Raw genomic sequence first — 26,385 nt, forward strand, 5'->3', positions numbered from 1 at the left:
CTCAGCGTCGGCTCTACATCCTGTGATTCTGGGCAGATCACTTCATCTCCCTGTGCCTAAAGAAAGTGACCTGTAGAATGTAACTTGTGCTTGTGAAAAGTGCCCACAATACTTTTGGGTCGAATTTGCGCTACATCAAAATGTAAAACAAGCATTTGCAATGCAATCGGTCTTGCTTTTGGGACCTTCTAAGTATTTAGCCATGCAGCACAGGCTGGCACAGCTGTGGAAAAGGCAATCACATGGGATGTGTCAGTCACCTATTAAGCCACACACTGACACTGTGCAGTAATACGTCGTTACTTAGACATGGTACTTACACCAGACTAATCTCTGCAGTGACAATGTGCTGTGCGATGTATCTGACAATGGATTCTTGGAGGAGGGGCCACAGGGTGTTGGGTGGCTGCCGAGGTGTGGCCAGTGCTTTCAATGGAAAAAAATAAGTGCAGGTACACACCAAAAGGAGCAGTCGGCGGAGTTTAGGGAGGTGCGAAGGTGGGACAAGGGGCGGGGTTAGCTTTTTGACTTTGCCACGGTTGTATGCACAAACTCTGCATGCATTGTTAGAATGTCGGATGTATCTGTCCATTCGTTATCTCACTAATAACTATATATATGACACCTACTGATAAGTGCTTATTACTACCCAAAGTAGCCTTTTTTAGCATCCTTAAAACAAGAAAAGATTGAGGAAATAACAGCGAGGTTCTAAATATATGCCTTCTTGTTTGCAGGCAGGTCCTTGCTGCAGGGTCATAACTCACTGAGCTATATTACAAGGATCTTAACTTTTGACCTGCAGGTAACACAAGGCTTTATGCAACAAAAACAGTAATGTTTTGATTTGTTCTGCATTCCGTCCAACAATTGTGTGTCTTTTGCTCAGTTTGTACAGCACACACTATATGTGGTAGCTATTTATCAAGATAACCATAAAGGAAATGTGACGTCATCAAATGTCATGCTGTGAAGAAAGGCGCAGCAAGATACTGTAAGGTGGCCAGTAGACGCTCCACAGTTTCTTTTGTGAGATTGTATGCGTTTGGTATGTGTTTAAGTGTGCTTGTTGTGTGTGCGTGTCTACCGATGGAATGTGTGTGCTGTGTCCGTGCTTGTGGTTTTCGCAAGTGTTTGCGTGTGCGTGCTTGGACATTAATCTTTGGTACATGTACATCTGTGCGGTATGTACTCATCCATGTCTGTGCATTATGGTTTGTGTGCATATATTGTTTACTGTGTTGCCTGTGGTGCGTGTCTATTTGTGGAGTGTATGTTTTATTTGTGCAACAGTGAAATCGAGCATTTCATGAACATTTGTTTTTAAAAAAATGTTAGTAAAATCGAAGGGTATCCGAAGAGTGTGCAATTCCGAGTGAGCTGTGTTCTTTCCTGGGACTCATTCTGAAACATAAGCCAGAGTTCAGTGCCTTCCTCCAGCACCTACTTGTTTTCTCAACCACGTACACTAACACTTGGCACTTATCCGATATAAAGAAACACGTTTCGTAATTTCGAAATCTGTGCCTCGTCGTCCCTCTACGTGAGTGTACTCATTCTGGAAGGAGTTACTGTTACTCCTATGAGGCATTATTATACTTTACAGAAAGAACTCATTTCACAACACGATAGAGTTTTAGAATGAAGAGGGACTCTGGAAATATAGATCAAGTTGTAATGGTAGCCTGAAGAACGGTGCCCTCCGGTGGATCCTACACCCAGGGCAGGCCAGCGAGGCCTGAACCCGGGAGGGGTCCGAGGCCGACACGGGCAGGCCAGCGAGGCCTGACCCCGGGAGGGGTCCGAGGCCGAGACGGGCAGGCCAGCGAGGCCTGACCCCGGGAGGGGTCCGAGGCCGAGACGGGCAGGCCTGCGAGGCCTGTCCCCGGGAGGGGTCCGAGGCCAAGACGGGCAGGCCAGCGAGGCCTGACCCCGGGAGGGGTCCGAGGCCGAGACGGGCAGGCCAGCGAGGCCTGACCCCGGGAGGGGTCCGAGGCCGAGACGGGCAGGCCAGCGAGGCCTGTCCCCGGGAGGGGTCCGAGGCCGAGACGGGCAGGCCTGCGAGGCCTGTCCCCGGGAGGGGTCCGAGGGCGAGACGGGCAGGCCTGCGAGGCCTGTCCCCGGGAGGGGTCCGAGGCCGAGACGGGCAGGCCAGCTGGCGCCTGTCCTCAGGTGCGCTTAATGGGCCGCTGTTAGATAACACTCAGTGGACATCACTCCCACAGCCATATACCCACTTTTAAATGAAACGACGCTGGTCAGTGATAACTAACATTTTCAACAACAGAAAAACACAGAAAGCAGCAGCAGGTAAGTAGGCAATTCACATGTGTGCCGATGATGAAAGCATTAGCAAACGTTCTTTTGTTCCGACCACGGAATATTCAATCTTGAACAGTGCGTCCCACCAAGCACCCATTTGATTTTACAGCCCCTTCAGCCCCACTGTGAAAGAACAGTGGATAAGATAACCACCCTGCGCCCGCCCCCCTCCCTGTTGGTTTTTGCGTGTCATACCGGTGGAAGGAAAGTTCAAAGTGCACGTGTCCATACGACAGCCATGCACCGTGGGGGGTTGCTGCATGATGGGTTGATTGCAGGGCTTGGCCTAAGGCAAGCTTCACTTGTTCTGGGTTTGTAAGAAGCTTGCAGTGCAGCTCGCTGCATTGTGCTTGTTCCGTCTCCAAAACATATTTGCACTACTACTATTGAGGCTCTACTTCAGTGCTTAATTTGAGCCAGTGGCGGCAGGAGGGGCCCACCAGAATTTACTTTTTTAGCACCATACTTTGACCTGCAGCAAGAGGGAGAAAAAACACAAAAGGAGGAGGAGGAGAAAGCCCGAAAACAGACCCAAAGGTTGAAAGCAGGAATGAAAACTAACCTCTTAGGGTAAAACTAAGTAGTAGGGAGTGTCTGGTTATTCAATAATGGCATGAGGTGACATCAAGTCTACATGGCCTTGGTATGCAGCACTCCAGAGATTAGGTCGGCGCCACCTGTGGGCTTCTGAGAAATACTTTGGGCATCCACACTTATTATTTTTCAAATTAAGCACTGCTTCTACAGGTTCTTTGTGTGTAGCAGTTTTGTACTGCAGCCAATCCTGATGTCCTTGTGCAGGAAGATTTCTCCTGTACACCCTCTCTATGCACGGGAAGATAGTGCAGCTTCAGGTTGTGCTGTACAAACCTGCTGTGTATGACTGTGTTACTCAGCTGTGTCACACTGCCTTCCAGAACGATGCTTGGTTTGTTGTGTGCACGCATGATGGAAGCTTGCACTGCTGCTGTGCGACACTGCAGGAATCTGCGCTGTGGGGGATGTGTTTTTATCTTTCTTGTACTGCTGGTGCCAGTGCTGTGAATGCTGCCACCCAAGCCATAATATTTGGAGTAGGAAAAGAGTCAAACTCCTTCACCAAAAACAGGATGAAACTGTGAAAAGACAAGCTAATTTAAAATTGCAGAGACAGTGTCCAGAAGCCAGGGCTTTGAAGAATCGTTCATTTGGCACTACCAGGCTAGCAAAGTCCTCAGCCACCTCCTGCTAACTTTCTCTGAATCCTCATCACCTGTAAATTAGTTAGCCAAGGTTTAATTGGCTAACAACCAGGCCCCCGGGAGAGCCAGGTACAGGTCTTCATGACACCCATCAGGGCCCAGCAGGGGAGAGAGGACCACTACCGCTCGCACTGTACCAGCACCACTTCTGAACACCTACAGATGGACAACCGAAGGGGCGGGCCACTAGAAACCACAAGTACTGGCACATTCTGTCTTTGCCAATGCCGACATATTGCCTTCGCTAATGTTGTTTAGCATTGGCAAAAGTGTTTCAAGCACGCGCATACCGAAAAAAACGCACCTGCTGATTCAATCGTGAGAAAGTAAGAGCAAACACACTTACTTATGGCCCCACAAATCCCTCTGGGCTCCACACGCAATGCAACTGGCATGATGACCGACAGACATGAGGCTCCTCACAAGAATAAGAGAGGACATGGAAGGACGGAGCTGCCAGAAGGACAGCCTCGCGTCCAGCCTTCCCGTCCGGCCGTCCCTTGGAGCATCGCTGATTCTGACCTGGTATCGGAGTCCATCGAGGGCTGCAGCGCGGGATCACCGGAGAGCGGCTGGGCCAGCAAGGACCTCCGCTGCTTCCAGAGGGCAGGGCAGCTGACGGGAGCGCAGTGACTCAACTCGTGAGCCGCCGTCTGACTGCGCATGCTTCTGCACAGACACTCTACCTGTGCCAGGTCTCTACTCCTCCTCAGTGCGGCCGGACGATAACAAGCGGTGACTTAACCCGTTAGCCGACGTCTGACTGCGCATGCTTCTGCACAGACACTCTACCTGTGTCAGCTCTCTACTCCTCCTCAGTGCGGCCGGAGGATAACCAGCACAAACTACTTTAAATACAAGCCTTTGCACTGCAATAGGACTCGCATTTACGCAAGACCTATTGCATTGAAAACGGGAGTGCGGGCGGTGAGAAGGCACGAACGGGAGCGGGATGGTGAGGGGGGGCCTGAGAAGTCATGGACTGTGGGAGGGGCGGGGGGGACACAGGGAAGAAAATAGTGTTTTGAGTAAAGGGGCCAATAGCCATGGAAGGATACAAATGAAGACATGGCCGTGCTGAGGAGGGACTAACAAGCCTAAAACCATTTGGAAGGCCGCATTTAGGACCTAAGCCAATGAAAAAGATGGGTGGAGAGTGGGCGGAGCTTCCACGAAGCTTCCACGCTATAGTGTATACTGCATGCCTCGCAAAGCGAGCAGCGCATGCGCTGCAATGTAGGTAAGACCTAAAAATATACTAATATCTATAATCTGCATCGAAGCTCTAGCAAGCAGCCCTCACCGACCACACTCCTGAGGTGCAGTGGACTAATTGCAGGATTTGTGCAGGCATTGGGCGGCTGCAGTCAAAGACAGCTCGGCTGATCCCAAGCTGGTGATCCTGGCACTGAACTCTGCAGAAACATGCATGACAGTGCCCAAAACCTGGGTCCGACTGGGCACCAAAATAAAAGTGCCCCCATTAGTGAATTAGAAAGCTAAACAAGCCTATGCAATGCATTAGGTCTCACATGTTTTTAGAGTTAAAGTTATTGGTGTTGTAATAGAAATGTTTTTTACGTAAATTGCATGCGCTGCATGCGGGATGGCACTGAGGGCGCCTAAGCTGAACAAGCATTTGCAATGCAATAGGTCTTGCATTATAAAAGTGTGAGCAGTTGGCATTGCTAATAATAATGCAACACTAACTATTGGCATTGTAAATGATGCCATTAATTTATGTGTTTGTTTTATAAAATAGATAAAAAAAGGTATTGTCATGAACAATGACAATAGCTGAAACTTTTGCAAATGCGAGACCTATTGCATTGCAAATGCTTGTTTCAGTACTGCAGGATTTTTTAAAGTTTTAGTCACTACTCAAAATGAAATCCATTTTATCAGCATTGCCTGTGCTCCTTTAAGTTTAATGCCCTAAATGAAACACAATGTTCTAAGCAGATTGCTAAACAGCATCTCCAGCCCCGATCACAATGTCTCACTTCATGATGGACAGTGGGCACCCTGTTTTTATGCAGCGCCAAGACGGGGTGAACTAATGCACAGACTGAGGTCTGTCAGCCTCCGAGGCTCAAAGCATTCCTTGCAACAGTCCGCTGTGTCAAGGTATTGCCATGTGTACAGCACACACTCTGCTACAACGTGTGGTTTCAAAGTTGGGGGTGACTTCCCAAACTTTCCCGAAGTGTTCATTGTGTTTGGTGACAGCGTATTTATGCTGACAGCCAAAAAAACTGTTAGTGGTTGTGTGTGTGGTTGTGTGTGTGGTTGTGTGTGGGTGTTTGTGTGTGGGTGGTTGTGTGTGGGTGGTTGTGTGTGTGGGGTGGTTGTGTGTGTGTGGTTGTGTGTGTGTGGTTGTGGTTGTGTGTTTGTGTTATTGTGTGTGTGGTTGTGTGTGTTTGTGTGGTTGTGGTTGTGTGTGTGGGGGGGTGTGGGGGTGGTTGTGTGTGTGGTTGTGTGTGTGGTTGTGGTTGTGTGTGTGTGGTTGTGGTTGTGTGTATGTGTGTATGGTTGTGGTTGTGTGTGGTTGTGGTTGTGTGTGGTTTTGGTTGTGTGTGGTTGTGTGTGTGAGTGGTTGTGGTTGTTTGATTGTGGTTTTGCATGTGTGTGAGTGGTTGTGGTTTTGTTTGTTTGTGGTTTTGTGTGTGTGTTTGTGGTCGTGTGTGTGGTTGTGTGTGGTTCTGTGTGTGTGTGGTTGTGTGTTGTGGTTGTGTGTGTGTGTGGTTGTGTGTTGTGGTTGTGTGTGTGTGGTGGTGTGTGTGGTTGTGTGTTTGTGTTATTGTGTGTGTGGTTGTGGTTGTGTGTGGTTGTGGTTGGGGGGATTGGGGAGGGCAGAGGTAGGAAAGGAGAATGGAAGGAGGAAAGAAGAGGAAAGGGGATGTAAAATTAGTGAGAAGTGTGCCAGGAAGGCAAAGAGAGAGATAAAGAGAACAGGAGGTTCAGTGGGGATAGAATGTAAGAGAAGAGAACGTGAAGGGGGAGTGAAGTGAGGACAGCAGTAGGAAGGTGTCAGATTTAGGAGGGGACTAGATAGGGGGAAGGAGAGTAGGGGCATTCAAGAGGAGATGAAATGGGATCTGAAGATGATGGAAGGGCGGGGGGAGACGAGTGAACATCGATAGAAAAAGAGGAAGATGGAGGGTGGAGACATAAAAGGTGATAAGATGAGGCAGGATCGGAGGGGCGAGTACAGAAAGAGCAGAAGCTGTGGAAGGAGAGAAAAGAAAATAGAAATGGAGATGCATGGCGAGGGGGCAGGAAAGAGATGGGGAGGTGAGAGAATAAAGAGTGGGAGAGAAGGACCAGGAGAAAAGGATGGAAGTTGGAGAGAAGAGGGGGGAGTGGCTGAGATAAGGGTGATGATGTAGGTGGAAGAAAGAAACTAAAAAGAGATGGGAGTGGAATGAGACTAGAGCAGAGGGAGGCTGGAGAAGAGAGGGGCAAGAAATAGATAAGGAGGGCGGGGGGTAGCGAGGCCAGAGGAGAGGGAGACTGGAGAGGAGGGAGGCAAGAAAGAGATGTGGAAGAAAACGAGACCAGAGGAGAGGGAGGCTTGAGAGGGGGCAAGAAAGAGATGAGGAGGGGGGGGGGTAGCGAGGCCAGAGGAGAGGGAGACTGGAGAGGAGGGAGGTGGTGTAGAGAGATAGTAGGTATACCCCCCTGGCGGCCCCAAAAGAATCGTACACAATAGCCACAAAGTTCACAAAATGGCATGGTGAGCAGACCAGCTACCCGGGAAGCGTGCACGTGTTCGGAAGTGCATATGTGTGGCCAGAAGGACAGCAACGGATATCCTTTGGCGAATAGGACTGACTGGTCGTTAGGAATGTGCTAAGAGGCAGTTTAGTGAGGTGGCAGCACGCGCTATAAACACCGCCCGAGTAGCTTTAAAGGTAAGCATGGCAGAAGGTATGCGCGTCAGCTCAGGCGTGGTTTACAAGCTGCGGGCGCGCTGCGGGCGCGCTGCACGCGCTCTGCTACAGGTGTGCTACACATTCATTCACAGGAGGCAACATTGCCTGCCAAGGATGGGAGGGCGGGGGCGCATCTGTCAGTGAGGAGGCACAAGACAGTTAAAAGCTTGAGCAGCTAATCTGAGCACAGTGAGGTGGGAACACCGGAGCCCATGGAATGAGAGAGAACGCAGTGACCAATGCACTGGAAAGGAAACAAGCATTTGCAATGCAATCGGTCTTGCATTTGTCAGAGTTAGAGCTATTGGCGTTGTAAATGACAATGTTATTGTATCGTAATTGCATTTATGTAGCGCTTACTACCCCTGATGAGGCGTCAAAATGCTTTTCAGTGAGTAGCTCGCTACTCCGCAACCCAAAGAGGATTAGTGATGCATTAGTATAGGGAAGCCAGGGTTCGTTTTCAGTAGTGGACATGAGAATCTGTTAGTTGGATTGAATGGCGAAAAGAAACGGCGGGAAGAGAAGGGAGCAGTGCTTTAAATGGGTTGGTACTCACCGGTACGGAGTACCGCCACTTTTTATTTTTCTCCCTTTGAGTACCGGAACCTTTCCTTCGCCAAGGACAGTACCGGTACTCAGGGGAAAGTCAGGCAGTGCACTGGAGACTGTGCTGCACAGAAAGTGCTCTGCTCGGCTGCTGCCAAAAAAGAGAAGGCAGGAGGGAGGGGCAGTGTTCGCCTCTGAATGCAGGCGCTGCTGAGCAATCCCGCAGCGGCTCATTAGCATCACTTAAGGGCTGTTTAGGGTTGTGAATGCCCTGCGGCCCTCTGTGAATAAAAGTGAAGGGTCCAATCAGACCCTGCCCACTTAATCACACTGTAGGTGCGGGACACTGAGCCTATCCCCTACCCCACAAATCTAATTACAGCGTGACACCCCAGATGAATGCAGCTCTCAGTACGTCTGCGGGGGGGGGGGGGGTATTACACGCTACCCAGCATCAGATTGGGAAGGCGGACATTGGGCGATGGGATGGTGCCTAAGGGTCTCTCTGCTTTTCTTCCCTGCTCCCTGTCCAGGCTAGCGCCCTGAAGCTATAATTTGCTGGGAAAGGGGGAGAGTTAGTGAATTGGTTTTGCTGTGTGCCTGTTGTTAGCACCTTCGCTCCAGTGTCTTTCAGGCCATGGTGGGGGGTTTATGTTTGCATCGGCTGTGAGGCATCTTTCCCAGATAGGAACATTGAGAGGCTGTGAGGCATCTTTCCCAGATAGGAACATTGAGAGGCTGTGAGGCATCTTTCCCAGATAGGAACATTGAGAGGCTGTGAGGCATCTTTCCCAGATAAGAACATTGAGAGGCTGTGAGGCATCTTTCCCAGATAGGAACATTGAGAGGCTGTGAGGCATCTTTCCCAGATAGGAACATTGAGAGGCTGTGAGGCATCTTTCCCAGATAGGAACATAGGAACATTGAGAGGCTGTGAGGCATCTTTCCCAGATAGGAACATTGAGAGGCTGTGAGGCATCTTTCCCAGATAGGAACATTGAGAGGCTGTGAGGCATCTTTCCCAGATAGGAACATTGAGAGGCTGTGAGGCATCTTTCCCGGATAGGAACATTGAGAGGCTGTGAGGCATCTTTCCCGGATAGGAACATTGAGAGGCTGCGAGGCATCTTTCCCAGATAGGAACATTGAGAGGCTGTGAGGCATCTTTCCCAGATAGGAACATTGAGAGGCTGTGAGGCATCTTTCCCAGATAGGAACATTGAGAGGCTGTGAGGCATCTTTCCCAGATAGGAACATTGAGAGGCCGTGAGGCATCTTTCCCAGATAGGAACATTGAGAGGCCGTGAGGCATCTTTCCCAGATAAGAACATTGAGAGGCTGTGAGGCATCTTTCCCAGATAGGAACATTGAGAGGATGTGAGGCATCTTTCCCAGATAGGAACATTGAGAGGCTGTGAGGCATCTTTCCCAGATAGGAACATTGAGAGGCTGTGAGGCATCTTTCCCAGATAGGAACATTGAGAGGCTGTGAGGCATCTTTCCCAGATAGGAACATTGAGAGGCTGTGAGGCATCTTTCCCAGATAGGAACATTGAGAGGCTGGGAGGCATCTTTCCCAGATAGGAACATTGAGAGGCTGTGAGGCATCTTTCCCAGATAGGAACATTGAGAGGCTGTGAGGCATCTTTCCCAGATAGGAACATTGAAAGGCTGCGAGGCATCTTTCCCAGATAGGAACATTGAGAGGCTGCGAGGCATCTTTCCCAGATAGGAACATTGAGAGGCTGAGAGGCATCTTTCCCAGATAGGAACATTGAGAGGCTGCGAGGCATCTTTCCCAGATAGGAACATTGAGAGGCTGCGAGGCATCTTTCCCAGATAGGAACATTGAGAGGCTGCGAGGCATCTTTCCCAGATAGGAACATTGAGAGGCTGAGAGGCATCTTTCCCGGATAGGAACATTGAGAGGCTGTGCGGCATCTTTCCCGGATAGGAACATTGAGAGGCTGTGAGGCATCTTTCCCGGATAGGAACATTGAGAGGCTGAGAGGCATCTTTCCCGGATAGGAACATTGAGAGGCTGTGAGGCATCTTTCCCGGATAGGAACATTGAGAGGCTGCGAGGCATCTTTCCCGGATAGGAACATTGAGAGGCTGCGAGGCATCTTTCCCGGATAGGAACATTGAGAGGCTGCGAGGCATCTTTCCCAGATAGGAACATTGAGAGGCTGCGAGGCATCTTTCCCAGATAGGAACATTGAGAGGCTGTGAGGCATCTTTCCCAGATAGGAACATTGAGAGGCCGTGAGGCATCTTTCCCAGATAAGAACATTGAGAGGCCGTGAGGCATCTTTCCCAGATAAGAACATTGAGAGGCCGTGAGGCATCTTTCCCAGATAGGAACATTGAGAGGATGTGAGGCATCTTTCCCAGATAGGAACATTGAGAGGCTGTGAGGCATCTTTCCCAGATAGGAACATTGAGAGGCTGTGAGGCATCTTTCCCAGATAGGAACATTGAGAGGCTGTGAGGCATCTTTCCCAGATAGGAACATTGAGAGGCTGTGAGGCATCTTTCCCAGATAGGAACATTGAGAGGCTGTGAGGCATCTTTCCCAGATAGGAACATTGAGAGGCTGTGAGGCATCTTTCCCAGATAGGAACATTGAGAGGCTGTGAGGCATCTTTCCCAGATAGGAACATTGAGAGGCTGTGAGGCATCTTTCCCAGATAGGAACATTGAGAGGCTGTGAGGCATCTTTCCCAGATAGGAACATTGAGAGGCTGTGAGGCATCTTTCCCAGATAGGAACATTGAGAGGCTGTGAGGCATCTTTCCCAGATAGGAACATTGAGAGGCTGCGAGGCATCTTTCCCAGATAGGAACATTGAGAGGCTGCGAGGCATCTTTCCCAGATAGGAACATTGAGAGGCTGCGAGGCATCTTTCCCAGATAGGAACATTGAGAGGCTGCGAGGCATCTTTCCCAGATAGGAACATTGAGAGGCTGCGAGGCATCTTTCCCAGATAGGAACATTGAGAGGCTGTGAGGCATCTTTCCCAGATAGGAACATTGAGAGGCTGCGAGGCATCTTTCCCAGATAGGAACATTGAGAGGCTGAGAGGCATCTTTCCCAGATAGGAACATTGAGAGGCTGTGAGGCATCTTTCCCAGATAGGAACATTGAGAGGCTGAGAGGCATCTTTCCCAGATAGGAACATTGAGAGGCTGAGAGGCATCTTTCCCAGATAGGAACATTGAGAGGCTGAGAGGCATCTTTCCCAGATAGGAACATTGAGAGGCTGAGAGGCATCTTTCCCAGATAGGAACATTGAGAGGCTGTGAGGCATCTTTCCCAGATAGGAACATTGAGAGGCTGCGAGGCATCTTTCCCAGATAGGAACATTGAGAGGCTGCGAGGCATCTTTCCCAGATAGGAACATTGAGAGGCTGAGAGGCATCTTTCCCAGATAGGAACATTGAGAGGCTGTGAGGCATCTTTCCCAGATAGGAACATTGAGAGGCTGCGAGGCATCTTTCCCAGATAGGAACATTGAGAGGCTGCGAGGCATCTTTCCCAGATAGGAACATTGAGAGGCTGTGAGTCATCTTTCCCAGATAGGAACATTGAGAGGCTGCGAGGCATCTTTCCCAGATAGGAACATTGAGAGGCCGTGAGGCATCTTTCCCAGATAGGAACATTGAGAGGCTGTGAGGCATCTTTCCCAGATAGGAACATTGAGAGGCTGCGAGGCATCTTTCCCAGATAGGAACATTGAGAGGCTGAGAGGCATCTTTCCCAGATAGGAACATTGAGAGGCTGTGAGGCATCTTTCCCAGATAGGAACATTGAGAGGCTGAGAGGCATCTTTCCCAGATAGGAACATTGAGAGGCTGCGAGGCATCTTTCCCAGATAGGAACATTGAGAGGCTGTGAGGCATCTTTCCCAGATAGGAACATTGAGAGGCTGTGAGGCATCTTTCCCAGATAGGAACATTGAGAGGCTGTGAGGCATCTTTCCCAGATAGGAACATTGAGAGGCTGTGAGGCATCTTTCCCAGATAGGAACATTGAGAGGCTGTGAGGCATCTTTCCCAGATAGGAACATTGAGAGGCTGCGAGGCATCTTTCCCAGATAGGAACATTGAGAGGCTGCGAGGCATCTTTCCCAGGTAGGAACATTGAGAGGCCGTGAGGCATCTTTCCCAGATAGGAACATTGAGAGGATGTGAGGCATCTTTCCCAGATAGAAACATTGAGAGGCTGTGAGGCATCTTTCCCAGATAGGAACATTGAGAGGATGTAATGTTAGGGCCGGTCAGAGCTGCCTAACAAGGACCTATGAAAATAGGTTTGAGTCCCAGCTTCAGCTCAACATCCTGTGATTCTGAGCAAATGACTTCATTGTCCTAGGCCTAAAAGAAAAATGAATGTGACTTTCTGAAATGTAACTGGTGCTCATGTCATCTCTGCCCTTGCGTGTCTGCTATGTTTGTGTGTTTTCCTGCATTTGAATTCCTGTTTGTGTAAGAAAAAAGTGAGAGAAAGAGAGAGAATCAAGACACTCTCAGGAGGTATTTTAAAGAAATGGCTGGCACTTTGTGTGCACATGTCTGCTCGGCGACAAAGATTCATAAATAACAAAAAAAAGGGTTGGTGGGTGGGTGAGTGAGTGAGTGAGTGGATGAGTGAGCAAGGGTGGATGTCTGGATGGATGGATGAATAGATGGATGGATGAGTGAAAGCATGCATGGGTGAAAGAGGGTGGATGATTGGCTAAAAGGGCGGATGATGGGTGGATAAGTGAAAGATTGGATGGATGAATGAAAGGGTGGATGATGGATGAGTGAAAGGAGGGATTGAGTGAAAGGGTGGATGGAATGAAAAGGTGGATGGAATAAAAGAGTGAAAGGGTTAATGGATGGATGAGCGAATGGATTGATGGATGAGGGAAAAGGTGGATAAAGAGATGGATGAGTGAAAGGATGAATGGATAGGTTTGGAGATGGATGGATAGGTTTGGATGTGAAGGGTGGATAGACGGAATGGTGAAAAACTGAATGATTGATGAAAGGCTGAATAGACAATAGAAAGTAAAGGTTAAATGGTGGACATCAGCAGGTAAATGGTAGGATGAAAGGATGAATGGATAGATCGATGGAAGAGACAAGAAATTTCTTCTGGGGAGGGTCATGATTGTTTGCTTCATTTGTTTGGTACCATAAGATCTTTTTTTCGAAGTGGGGGTATTTTCAGTTTCTTCCTACTCGCGTGCTCAAAAATATATAGTATTGTGCCAAACAGCAATTAACAGTATGGCATTTAAAAGGTGCAACTATTTTTTTTTAAAATAGGAAATGTTAACATATTATCGCATTTCTCTTTCATTTTGTGTAATAAGTTAACTTGCTTTGTTTATATAAACACATTTCTCATGTGTTTTGGTATGTGCTGCAACTAATATAGAAGTCGTTAAGTAGCATCATGTCTGGCCTTTAGCCCCGCCCCTAGCCCCGCCCCCTCACTACACCTACAGCTCATTTTAATAAGTACCTGCACTTATTTTTTCCCATTTAAAGCACTGTGGCTCTGCCTTTACATTTAATGATATTAGATTTCAGGGCTCCTGCGCCCTATGCAGGGGCTCATACTGTTGTTAACCCAATCAGACCTGACTCCATAACATAAACCAACTGTGACAGATCTCAGATACATTCACCTGAATGATGCACCTTTCATTGCAGACACTGAGGTTGGTGCTGTATAATGGCTCATGGAAGCAGCCCAGAGACAGCCTGGGATGTGATCTATCGTTGTTTAAAAGAACTGACTGACAGAGACTTCAAGGAATTCAAAATGCGTGTCCAACACGTCGCTGTGAAACCTGGACAGGAAAAGATCCCAAGATTACGCCTTGAACACGCCGACCTCCTGGATACCCCGGGCCTTATGATTGAATATTACGGGGATCAAACAGCCACTGAGATCACACGAAACGTACTGACGAAAATCCCTAGAAACGACCTCGTGCAGAGATGTAAGTACCCGTTTGTTGTACTGTGTGTCTCGGAGCTCGCAATGCGTTCCTGTCGAGCTCGGAATACAAAATGTGTGACTTGAAATCCCGTGTTCAGGGGCACGTTGGGGCTTTTCTCCCATTGAACCTTCCTAAGAGCAAAATACACCAGCAGCAAGAAGCAACAAGGCCTTCTCAGGCGGAGCACAACCGGTGTGTCATGTGTGAGGTTGTGTTATATTAGGTTATGTTGTGTTGTGTTGTTTCATCTAGTTGTGTAAAGTGTGTTTGTAACTCCTCACCTCAGAAGTGATGAGCCTGGGTAAAGTTCACTTCACAAGAGTTCAGCATGTCAATGACATGACAAGATGAAGGGGTCGTGGGGGGGGGGGGGCGGCGATTTATCTGCTGTTAGCTAAGACGCTTTACTGTTTTATGTTTGATGTGACCGTACAGGTAAGGCCTCCCAGATGACAAAAACAAATAGATAAGCAAAGCCTTCATATATTCAACAGAAAAAATAATGAACAGATGTAACAGAACTCAGTAAAATTGAAAGGTTTTATTTGATATCAAATATAACAGTATTGTTAGTTTATCCCTCTTCAATCGAGGAGGTTTGAGCAGCTCGTTGTTTTCTTAACAGTCCATGAACTAATGTGGAAACCCTCACCTCTTGTTGGGCCCGATTCACAGAACTAACTTAAGACAAAATCCTAAACTTACTCATTTCGGTATTCACAGAAGGCACTTACTCATCTCGGTATTCACAGAAGTTAGGAGTCCTAACTTTAGGACTCCTAAATGCCTTCTGTGAATACCGAAAGCCTTAAAATTAGGATTTTACTTAGTTTAGTAGTAGTAAAGTTAGGAGTCTTAACTTTAGGATTCCTAAACTGAGAAAAATCCTCATTTTACGACTTTCGGTATTCACAGAAGGCATTTAGGAGTCCTAAAGTTAGGACTCCTAACTTCTGTGAATACCGAAGTGAGTAAGTGCCTTCTGTGAATACCAAAATGAGTAAGTGCCTTCTGTGAATACCAAAATGAGTAAGTGCCTTCTGTGAATACCAAAATGAGTAAGTGCCTTCTGTGAATACCAAAATGAGTAAGTGCCTTCTGTGAATACCAAAATGGTAGTAAGTTTAGGATTTTGTCTTAAGTTAGTTCTGTGAATCGGGCCCGTTGTTGCTGTTATTCGATGTACTTTCCGCATTTGGAACCTTCTGGACTGCGCCCAGCGCACATGTGTTTCGCCTCTATATCCCTGTGTGCCCGGGGCTTCTTCGGGTGTGAGTATCTGCTGTTTTGTGGTCTCTGATTGCTGCCACTTGCTATTTAAATCTGCTGCTATTCTCATTGCATTTTTGCACACTACTGTTGTTTGCTCAGTTTTTAAACTTAGTAGTTTTAAATTTATTGGAATACATATTGTTTTTATTCCTTACCTGGCCACTTCCATTAATTTGTCCCTTACTTCGCGCTCGGCCCTGGCGGAACTCAGATGTTAGTGGGTCTGCATCGCACAGGGGTTGACGCGCTAGTCTTTTTCACTACCGGAAACTATATAAAATGCGCTGGGGCGGCCGCACAGAAGGCGCGCGCAGCGAGCACGCCTCTGGCGCGCCAAAGGGGCACCAAAGGCAAGCCCGTCTGCGCCCGTTGGCGCCCAGAGCGCGACCAGCGCCAGAACCCCTGGTCATTCGATTCCCGGGATACATAGTAGACAACAGCTGTTGACCTTACATTCAGAACCATGTAAATTACATGATATGATCCTGCATGGTAATAATGTAAACGACTTTGTTTGCCCTAACTGCTCCTTCCGTTTGGGATATTCAACTGTTGAGAGGGTGGAGGCTTTGGAGGACGGAGTTATGGGAAATCAACCCGGTTATCCGTCCAGGCAAGATGAGGTTAGAAACTCTAAATTTGCTCAAGAAAAATATCTGCAATGCGTCTTGGTAAATGTACGATCCTTGGGGAAACATAAATACCAGATCGAAGATATGATTCAAAGTACGAATACGGATTTAATTTTCCTTACCGAGACATGGACAGACAATGCCTCGTGTCCAGACTGGAATATAGCCCTGCCAAAGGGCCATGCAGTTACCTCTCAGGACAGGGAGGAGGGGAGAGGTGGGGGCATAGCAATTATTCATAGGGAGCATTTAAAACTGCGGTTAGACACCATTAGGGATCTGCCGGCAGAAGCCCTACGTTTCACCATTAATATTAATAATATTTTGAATCTTCAGGGACTACTAATTTATCGTCCTCCTGGACCTAAGGCCTTATTTGCACAGACTGTAAGGACCCATTTAGAATCCTACACAGATTCTGTTCCGTTTATGATTCTCGGGGATTTTAACTACGACCTGGAACTTGCTGATAACTTAGATGCTGGTAGATTATTGGATAACCTGGCAACCTTTGGTTTCACCCAGTTGGTTTTAGAGTCCACCCATCAGGCTGGTCATATTTTAGATAGCGTCTTTTCGAATAATTCTGAGACGCTCGTGTCAAGAGTTGTACCCCTTCCATGGACGGACCACCATGCGATCCACTTTAAGATCAGGGTCCCGCTGTTAACTCAGAAAACACAAGCAAAACCAACTAAGGTAAAGACCAGACATTGGAACAAAGTCCACGCCGACGATATGATAGCAGCCCTTGGTCAAGTTCCCCTGTCGCTGGCCAAAAACAACAATGAGGCAGTCTCTGAGTTTAATAACTGGCTCCGGACACCGGCTGACCATGTAGCCCCAGAAAAATGGTCAACAGTTAGGAGACTTAAGCCCTCGTCCCCTTGGTACAATCCACAATTGAAGAGTCTAAAAGTAAAGTGTCGAGCTGCTGAGCGTCAGTGGAGGCAAGATTATGGCAATGCTAAGAAAATAAACTACAATCTTGCTCTCCAACAATATAAAGAGGCAATTATTGTGGCCAAAAAGTAGTTTTATACCACTAAAATTGAGGAAGCTGGTAATTGCTCTATGGAGCTTTTTAGAACGGTAAACCTGCTCTCTAAATCACAGCAGGGCAGCACCTTCCATCCGAATCAAATTATGTGCAATAAACTAGCTACATTTTTTCAGAATAAAGTCCAAGTTATCTATGATAGCCTTCTGAAAGCTCGAATGGTCCCAGATAAATCAGATCTATTACAATGAAGACAGAACTATCTGATGTGGAGTTAACCAGGTTTCCAGCAATCAGTAAAGATGAGGTTTGTAAACTCCTCCTCTCTATAAAATCTGGATCACCTAAAGACCCCTGTCCTGTCACGGTGTTGCATTTGGTCGCTAGCAGAATTGGCGACGAATTGACACCGTTAATTAATCATGTCTTGGAGTCTAGTAGCTATCCAGTATGCTGGAAAAGTGCCACGATTAGACCTATTCTTAAAAAACCTACTTTAGATCCTACGGAGCCTACGAATTATCGACCGATTGCCGGTCTGCCTATAGTGGCCAAGATCCTAGAGAAATCAATGAACAAGACACTGATGGATTACCTGGACACTAATGATTTATTGGACCCGACTCAGCATGGTTTTTGATCTAACCATTCGACCGAATCGGCCTTAATTGTAGCAGCCGAGGAGATTCGGAGAACAGTTGATAGTGGGGGTAATGCAGTTCTTGTATTACTTGACTTGTCGGCAGCCTTTGACACTGTGAACCACACGGTGTTAGTGCAGCGGCTGCGGGAAGTAGGGATCGGGGGTTCGGCTCTGTACCTCCTATCTTCATTCTTGGAGGGGAGAGAACAGAGCCTGTACTGACGGCGTGGGTACGGCCCGTACCACCATTGAAGTGTACCACCTTTGAGGTGTTGATGTAGGGGTACGCGCCGTACCCACGCCCCCAGAGCGTGGGTACGGCCCGTACCAGCATTGTAGTGGTGATGTAGGGGTACACGCCGTACCCACGCCCCCGGAGCGTGGGTACGGCCCGTACCAGCATTGTAGTGGTGATGTATGGGTACGCTCCATACCCACGCTCTGGGGGCGTGGGTACGGCGCGTACCCCTACATCACCATTACAATGGTGGTACAGGCCGTACCCACACTCTGGGGGCGTGGGTACGGTCCGTACCACCATCATCGTGGTGACGGGTACACGTCCACGTCCACTTCCATTGTGACGGTACGTGGGAATTTGTGGACACGCCCCCCGAAGTTACCAGAGCCTGGAGGTCATGTATGTACAGGTCATTTTGACCTCTTTACTTGGGTGGGGGTTATTTTTCCTGCCCCTCGCCCTCCCTTTGCCCCTGGGTGTTGTGCTGACCTTCTGCGGCATCTGCGTGGGTTTCTGTGCACCAGGTCGTAGGCTATGAGGGCCGGAAGGACACGTAGGATGGGGTCCATGGCTGTCCGTCGCGTACCGGTGCTCCTTCTTCGCGTCGTCCTCGATTTCCCGGCAGTAAAAAAAGAACAGTGCGGAGTGACGTGGGCATGAATCGCACTTGCTGGTTTGTAAAACGCTGCCTGACTCCGTCCGGACATCACGTATGCGATGTCCCGGATCGGAATTGTGGGTATTTTTTCCACGCTCGTAATTTTTTACGATTCGTACAGAAATGGTATTTCTGTACGAATCGTACTTGCTTGTTTGTAAGGTGGTTTTCCCGGGTACGAGTCGTATGGAGAAAATGCTCCATACGACGATTCGTACCCGGGTTTTACAGGATCGGAATCGACACCTAATTATTAATTAATAAAAAATTACTTCCCACCCTTTACCCCCCATAAACCCCACAACCCACACCTAAAATAAATTACACAATTACCATAATTGATTACCAATTAAATAATTAATATTAATTAACAACCAATTAATGATTATTTACAAATAAATTACTTCCCACAATTAACACTATAAAATCTCAATTAAATAAATATTAATAAATACAAAATTATTATTAATTTATTATAATTAAATTACTTCCCACCCTATTCCCCTATAAACCCACAACCCGCTATGGAACGAGAAAACGCAAAATGTACTTAAAATAAATTTGATAACTACTAAGAATGTAACATATATTAAAAAACATAAACAATACTTATACAAAAATCATACATGACATGCATATAACATATAAACTAAAATACATAACACTAATTTAAAAAATCTATATTTTAAACAACTATATTTTTGCAAATGATATTGACTTCTTTATTTTTTAAAACAATATTTCTTACCTTGAATTCAATATTCTTGACCACAATGTTCTTGCTGTCGATATTTCTGTGTCACAATATTTCCAACTCGATATTTGTGTAAATAGTGATAGGATGAATATGTATCTATAGTGCTGTTAAGGAATTGTGCACATAGCCATAATCCGTAGCGTAGCCAGTGCTGTGATGTGATTCATTATAAGGACAGGTGAGAGTGCTCCAAGCTTTATATTAACCGTGTCCGTGTACAGCTTATAGAATGGGATGAAGCATACCTTGTGAAGTATGGTATGGTGATCGATCTGCCTATTGGTAAAAATAAAAGAGTATAGAATAAGTCAAAGGAAATGATTGATAGGTGTGGATGAGGAACACAGATAGGTAATATACCTACCTTGAGACCGGTTATAATTCTATCCCGGTCAAAAGACAGGGAAAAAGAGTTCAGTTCGTCTGGTCAGGGTATCTCCTGTACACCTAGAATTAAATGTCAAAGTGAAACTTACAATTTGATCTCTATCGTCATTGAACATCTCAGTAAAATACAGAGGCGAGGTACTCCTTCTCTTTTCTGTCTACGCTACGGATTATGACTATGTGCACAATTCCTTAATAGCAATATAGATACATATTCATCCTATCAGTATTTTTCCACACGCCGCATCAGCAATGATGATCTTCGTAAAATTTGATCTACGGGGACTATTTGGTCCACTGGTGACTCATTATATTTATTTATTACGTTGCAAATTATATACCATGTGGGCTCCACTATTTTGGAATACTATGTTTGCTACAATTTGTCTGATCATATCACAAGCAGGCTTTGTAATTTATCTTCCAGCCCTGAGGAAGTCGTGGGTACTCCCGGGCGACGAAACACGTGTTGGCTGGACCAACGGAAGCAAGAAAATTAAAGTGCAAACTACTAACGAATCTGTCCTGCATCATATTGTTGTAGTACAAATTATTTAATGATATTGTGTGTGTGCTCAGGTTTGGAACTAATTTTGTGTGATCCCTAGGGATTACGAATTGTGTGGGGTGGGTGACTCCTCTCCCCTTGAGAACCTACAGATAGATACACTCATTTACCGAAAACCGGAAAGAGGTAGTGCCATTACCACGTAGGGACGTAGCATCCTTTTCATTGCCTACGATATTTGTGTAAGTCGACATTTATAACTGGATATTTTGTCTGAATACCGCTATGAACGGAACAAACACCGGACCTGGTTAAGACAAGGGAGGAGGGTTAGGATGAGACAGCTGAGAATAGATCTGGTGAAGACCGTAGAATCTGTCACTGTTGGTTTCTCCATTGCTAGATCTTAACTCATAACTCATCATCATCATCATAATCTTTATTTCGACAATCAGTCATAAAAGTATATATACAATTGACAATAGAAACACAGTAAAATTAATAAAAATATGAATGATCAAACAGCCTTTTGCAGGAATGGAGCAATCAATCAATCAATCAAGGCATTTATAAAGCGCACTACTCACCCGGAGGGTCTCAAGGCGCTTGGGGGGGGGGGGGTGGGGTGCCGCTACTGCTCGAACAGCCAGGTCTTGAGCTTCTTCCTGAAGGAGAGGTGGTCTTGGGTCAGGCGAAGGTCGGTCGGGAGGGTGTTCCAGGTCTTGGCGGCCAGGTAGGAGAAGGACCTTCCTCCTGTTGTCGCTCTTCGGATGCGGGGGACGGCGGCGAGGGCGTGGTTGGTCGATCGGAGGTGGCGTTTGGGAGCGTAGAAGTTGAGGCGGTTGTTGAGGTAGCTCGGGCCTTGGTCGTGTAGGGCTTTGTGTGCGTGGGTGAGGAGACGGAAGGTGATTCTCTTGTTGACGGGGAGCCAGTGCAGGTCTCTCAGATGTCCGGATATGTGGCTGCGTCGGGGGATGTCGAGGATGAGTCTGGCTGAGGCGTTCTGGATCCGCTGGAGTCTCTTCTGGAGCTTGGCGGTGGTTCCAGCGTAGAGGGCGTTGCCGTAGTCCAGTCGGCTGGTGACGAGGGCCTGGGTGACGGTCTTCCTGGTCTCGGTGGGGATCCACCGGAAGATCTTCCGTAGCATGCGCAGGATGTTGAAACAGGACGCGGAGACGGCGTTGACTTGTCTGGTCATGGAGAGGGAGGAGTCCAGGATGAAGCCCAGGTTGCGTGCGTGGTCTGTCGGTTTAGGTGCGGTGCCCAGGGCGGGGGGCCACCAGGAGTCATCCCAGGCGGAGGGCGAGGAGCCCAGGATGAGGACTTCCGTCTTGTCTGAGTTCAGTTTCAGGCGGCTGGTCGTCATCCACTCGGCTACGTCTTTCATCCCTTCGTGGAGGTTGGTTCTGGCGGCGGCGGGGTCGTTGGTCAGGGAGAGGATCAGCTGGGTGTCGTCGGCATAGGAGATGATGTTGAGGTTGTGTTGGCGTGCGATGGGCGCAAGGGGGCTCATGTAGACGTTGAAGAGGGTGGGGCTGAGCGAGGAGCCCTGGGGAACGCCGCAGATGATTTCCGTGGCTGCAGATCTGAACGGTGGTAGGCGGACTCTCTGTGTCCTTCCAGCGAGGAAGGAGATGATCCACTCCAGTGCCTTCTCCTGGATTCCGATGTTGCTGAGGCGCTGCACTAGGGTGCGGTGGCAATCAGTGTCGAACGCCGCGGAGAGGTCTAGGAGGATGAGGGACGCTGTTTCACCGTTGTCCAGCAGGGCTCGGATGTCATCGGTGGCAGCGATGAGGGCGGTCTCGGTGCTGTGGTTGGCTCGGAAGCCAGACTGTGAGGGGTCGAGGGATCCATTCGTCTCGAGGAAGGCGGCCAGCTGCTTGTTGATGGTCTTCTCGATGACTTTGGCTGGAAACGGGAGGAGCGAGATGGGGCGGTAATTCTTGAGTTCGGTGGGGTCCGCTGTCGGTTTCTTTAGTAGAGCGCTGAGTTCGGCGTGCTTCCAGCTCTCAGGGAAGGTGGCGGTGTCGAAGGAGGTGTTGATGATGTCCCGCAGGTGGGGTGCGATGACAGCGTCGGCCTTGTTGAAGACGTGGTGGGGGCAGGGGTCGGTCGGAGATCCGGAGTGAATAGAGTTCATCCTGCAGATGGTGTCTTCTGTGTTGATCTGGGTCCAGGCGCTGAGGGTGGTGGTGGGGGGCGTTGGTGCGGTCGTGGGGAGCGTTGTTTGTGGGCTGAAGCTGTTGTGTATGTCAGCGATCTTGTTGTGGAAGTAGGAGGCGAGGGAGTTGCAGAGGTCTTGCGATGGGGTGATGTCGTTGTTTCCGGCGTTGGGGTTGGAGAGCTCTTTCACGATGTTGAAGAGTTCCTTGCAGTTGTGTGCGTTGTTGTCCAGCCGGTCCTTGAATGCTGTTTTCTTGGTGGCGTGGATCAGTTGATGGTGCTTCCGGGTGGCGAGCTTGAGGGTGGTCATGTTGTCCGGTGTTGGCTCCCTTCTCCAGGCTTTCTCGAGGGCTCGGCAGTTCTTCTTGGAGCTCTTGAGTTCGTCGGTGAACCATGGGGCCTTCTTGCTGCCGGGTCTGCTAGGCGGGGTCCTCAGTGGGGCGAGGTCGTCTGCGCAGTCGCTGATCCACTTCGTGAGGTTGTCGGCGGCCTTGCTGGGGTTCGCTGAGCTGGCGGGAGGGTGCTGGCTCAGGGAAGCGGCGAGCTGGTCTGCTGTGATCTTGTTCCAGTTTCTTCGAGCAACCTGTTGCTGGTGGTGGTGGATCGTGTATCTTCTGAAGGTGAAGTGGACGCAGCTGTGGTCCGTCCAGTGGAGTCCGGTGGCGTGGCTGAAGACGATGTCCTTGCTGGATGAGAAGACAGCGTCGAGTGTGTGTCCGGCGAGGTGGGTGGGGGTGGTCACCAGCTGCTTGAGTCCGAGGTTGGTGAGGTTGTCAAGCAGGGTGGTGGTGTTGCGGTCGTTGTTGTTCTCCAGGTGGAAGTTGATGTCCCCCAGGAGGATGTAGTCAGCGGAGGGGAGGGCGTGCGGGCTGATGAAGTCGGCGATGTCTTCGCTGAATTGTGTGCGTGGTCCAGGGGGTCGGTAGATGAGGGTGCCTCTGAGGGTGGTTTTGGGGTCCGTGTGGATCTGGAAGTGCAGGTGTTCGGCGGTTGTCAGGGTGTCGTCGGTGTTGGTCGTGATGCGGATCGTGTCCCTGTAGATGATGGCGATCCCTCCTCCAGTCTGGTTGCCGCGGTCTCTTCGGGTGATCTTGTAACCCTCTGGGATGGCGATGGCGGGCGCTGAGGAGTCGTTCATCCAGGTTTCCGTGAGGAAGGCGACGTCAGGAGCTGTGGTGTCGAGGAGGTTCCAGAGTTCGGTGGCGTGTCTGTGGACGGAGCGGGTGTTGAGTAGGATGCACTTGAGGTGGTTGCTGCTGGTGTTCGACTTGGCGGGTGCTGGTGCGGGGCAGGTCCGGATGCAGGTGAACTTGCAGGCGTGGCAGCTGAAGGGTCCGTGGGTTCGTCTCGGGGTGGCTCGGTAGCATCCCGGGATTCGGCCGGTGTTGAGTGCGTTGAGGGTGGCGGCGTCGTACGTCCGGTGGGTGGGCTGGGGTCTGCGGGGGCCAGGGGTCCTGGCACTGGGCGCGGTCCAGGCGCGGACGGGCGCAGACGGGCTTACCTTTGGCGCACCTTCGGCGCGCAATCGGCGCGCCCGCTGCGCGTGCACGCTGCGCGTTGGCCACTCTGCCATGTGTGGAGAATGGGGGGGGCGGAGCGCGGGAGGGCAGCTGGGAGGCGGGAGCGGGGAGGGCACAGAAAGGAAGAGGGCGTGGCCGCGTGAACGGCGGCGGGAAGCGGGAGAGGGGCGGGGGGACAACCAGGGGTAAACACAGCAAAGGAGGCAAAATACAATACTGAGGGAAAAGGAAAATAAACACGATCACAGACAGCAGTAGAAATACAGTGACACGGGCAGCCGAGTCCTACCGAGGACGGCGGAGCCGGCCCGGGGGGGGGGAGCGCTCACAGAGTGCGAGCGGTGCTATGCGGCAGGGCAGGCCGCCGAGGAGGGTGGACCTGCGTGGGGAGCGAGGCTGGGGGCAGCAGCAAGGGGAGAGGGCACCGGCACAGCTGGGGCCGTGCGGCACGGGAGTGTCCTGCGAGCAGGTCACGCTGGACTGCACCGTGCGGGCCCTATTTATGGACCAGTGGGCGGGAGGGCAGCTGGGAGGCGGGAGCGGGGAGGGCACAGAAAGGAAGAGGGCGTGGCCGCGTGAACGGCGGCGGGAAGCGGGAGCGGGGCGGGGGGACAACCAGGGGTAAACACAGCAAAGGAGGCAAAATACAATAATGAGGGAAAAGGAAAATAAACACGATCACAGACAGCAGTAGAAATACAGTGACACGAGCAGCCGAGTCCTACCGAGGACGGCGGAGCCGGCCCAGGGGGGGGGGGGAGCGCTCACAGAGTGCGAGCGGTGCTATGCGGCAGGGCAGGCCGCCGAGGAGGGCGGACCTGCGTGGGGAGCGAGGCTGGGGGCAGCAGCGAGGGGAGAGGGCACCGGCACAGCTGGGGCCGTGCGGCGCGGGAGTGTCCTGCGAGCATAATACAATTATGTGTATATCAGTTATTACAGCAGAAACAACGGCAGCAACGCCCATGAACATACCAATAATAATGAGGACTTTGGTGTGATTCTAAAAAGCCATCTCATATCACTTGTCACGTTTTAGTAGGAAAATATAATTTCAAACAAAATTTTCACAGATCCTTCTTTTCCTCCAGACACCGCGAAAACAGTTACAAATGTTGGATCTGTTTTAAAAATTCGGTAAGCATCCATGCAATGCGTGAAGCCCAAATTTTTACAAAGTGGAACGATCCAGCACCTCCTAGACTTTTTGTAAGCCGGACAGAAAAATAATATATGGAGATCATCTTCCCGTTCCGCATCACAACCAGGACAATTTTTTGGGGAGAGCGGAGACCATTTACTTGTAAAAGCTCTTATAGGTAAGGTGCCATATCTCCATTGGAGATAAAGTTTCCTTGTAAGATGTGGTCTAATATCATTTAAAACGTGCTCAAACTGATAATAATCTTTGAACATTAAAAATGATTGTGTTAGGGTGGAAGATTGGGATTTCTGTATTAGGGCATTTAATTTACTTTCATAGTACAAGTTAGCCAGGTGCTTGCGTGAGACACTAATACATGCTGTCGCCGGATTGGACCACAGCTGCGGGAGACCTATTCTCTCCAGTTCCTCTCTCACGTACCTCAGCCAAAAGTATTTCCCTACATTAGGTAATCCCAAAATGTCCATAAGTTCTTTTCTATAACCCTCTAGATCTGGAGTAATCCAGATCCTCCGCCAAAATGTTAGGGGTTTAAGGCCCAATTCCTCATCTATAGATCTAAGGCCCAAGTCAAATCTTAATGGCAATAGGGGTGTACTAGTTGGGAGGGCCAACAATTGCCTTACAAATTTATTCTCTGTGACTCTGATCTCTGGACGGCAATGAAAGCCCCAGAGTTCACCACCATAGGTTACACCACCCCTTGCCTGGAGTTTATATATTTACAGGGGTGGAGCAATTGGTTTTGGACATGATTTATTTAAAATTCTTAAAATCCCCCCCGTTGCTTGGGTTAGTTTCAATTGGGCCTTAATTTGATGTGGTACCCACGTCATTTTTTCATTTAAAGTGAGTCCCAGGTACTCAAAGGTCTGAACCCTTTCTAAGCTAACTCTCCCTATGGTCGGGTTAGGACGTGCCGTTGGTGGTGGGTTAAAGATCATGTATTTTGTCTTGAGAGTGTTTATTTCTAGGACCCGCTCAAGACAAAATGTCTCGAAACCATCCAAGACACGTTGAATACCCATCGGGGACTTAGAAAGCAGAAGGGTATCATCTGCGAACATAATCGCAGGAATCCGAGAGCCAACAAGCTTTGGGGCATCACTATTTATGACCTCGTTCAGATGTGTCAATACTCCGTTTACATAGCGGCAGAAAAGGGTGGGGGCCAGCACACACCCCTGTCTGACTCCCCTGTCAACCGGAAATCTAGATGTTAACGCACCATTTTTCCCACACCTGACCTGTGCAAAATTACCTTTATGCAGACGAATTATCATATTCAATAAAGGAACAGGTATGCCCATCTGTAGGAGGACGGACCATCACTTTTGCCTGGGGACCAGATCAAAAGCAGTACGGAGGTCCACAAAAACAGTATACAGCGAACC

At 49.1% G+C, this 26,385-nt stretch overlaps 1 protein-coding gene across 7 annotated transcripts in view; it reads left to right on the top strand.

The window, feature by feature from the left end:
- Positions 1-26,385, top strand: part of LOC146808630 (uncharacterized) — a 320,797-nt gene that overhangs the window by 97,156 nt on the left and 197,256 nt on the right. For all 7 annotated transcript variants that reach the window (XM_085623656.1, XM_085623657.1, XM_085623655.1 and 4 more), the window contains exon 2: positions 13,753-14,045. In XM_085623656.1, coding sequence (XP_085479782.1) covers positions 13,775-14,045 — 271 coding nt within the window. In that variant the 5' untranslated portion in view covers positions 13,753-13,774. The remainder of the gene's footprint in view (positions 1-13,752; positions 14,046-26,385) is intronic.

Source organism: Triturus cristatus, chromosome 8 (genome assembly GCF_964204655.1).
Source record: "Triturus cristatus chromosome 8, aTriCri1.1, whole genome shotgun sequence".
In the NCBI taxonomy this organism is placed as follows: domain Eukaryota; kingdom Metazoa; phylum Chordata; class Amphibia; order Caudata; family Salamandridae; genus Triturus; species Triturus cristatus.